This window comes from Ceratina calcarata, unplaced genomic scaffold (genome assembly GCF_001652005.2).
Source record: "Ceratina calcarata isolate Rehan_Ccalc_2016 unplaced genomic scaffold, ASM165200v1 scaffold1260, whole genome shotgun sequence".
Taxonomy (NCBI): Eukaryota; Metazoa; Arthropoda; class Insecta; order Hymenoptera; family Apidae; genus Ceratina; species Ceratina calcarata.
In genome coordinates, this window is record NW_017133621.1 from 1,943 (window position 1) to 2,645 (window position 703).

Genomic DNA, 703 nt, shown 5'->3' on the forward strand with positions numbered 1-703 from the left:
GGATCAATCTGAGCCAATAGAGGACCACCAACGTAGTACGTCGGTCAGACCGACGACGACGACTACGACGACGACGACGACTTCGAAACCGAGCAACCCATCCACTACACCGTCGTCCAATTCCTACTCGCATCAAACTGGCTACCCACAACCCTTCAAACCGCAGCCTCCGTTCCACACGAGTCAGTCTAAATCCTTGTACGATGACAAAAACGGTGGATACCATCACCAATACATTTTCCACAACGGAGAAAGAAATAATAATAATAATCAGCAAGCGACTTCCTATCAATTGTTTAGTAACCAACGGATCTCTACTACTGTTCAGCCTCAGGTTCACCAAATTAGATTCAGTTCTACTCCCAGTCCACAAATTATTCATAATGAACAGTCGACAGTGTCACCGATTTTCCATACTTCCTCGACTATCCAAACGTTGCTGAACAGCAATGGGAACAGTCCTTCGTTGATAAATCCTATTTTTCATAATCATGGCATTGCTAGTACTACCGAACAGTTTTCGATTCATAGTAATAATCCCAGGGAGACTTCAGAGTACAGGGAGAACGTGGAGGAAGTTAGATCCTTGGAGACCAATAAAGCAAAGGCAATTATATTTTATATTTAATATTACTTCGATTAAATCTTGAAATTTTAATATATTGTTGACCACATTTACACTTGCATTAGCTATTTCAATCTA

General features: G+C 41.3%; 1 protein-coding gene across 1 annotated transcript in view; it reads left to right on the forward strand.

The window, feature by feature from the left end:
• Nucleotides 1-703, forward strand: part of LOC108627672 (serine-aspartate repeat-containing protein E-like) — a gene marked incomplete at its 5' end in the record, with an annotated part of 7,466 nt that overhangs the window by 1,428 nt on the left and 5,335 nt on the right. Inside the window, one exon of the mRNA XM_026815846.1 lies at nucleotides 1-626. This exon is cut by the window's left edge and continues 30 nt beyond it. Within this exon, the coding sequence (XP_026671647.1) occupies nucleotides 1-626 (626 nt within the window). The remainder of the gene's footprint in view (nucleotides 627-703) is intronic.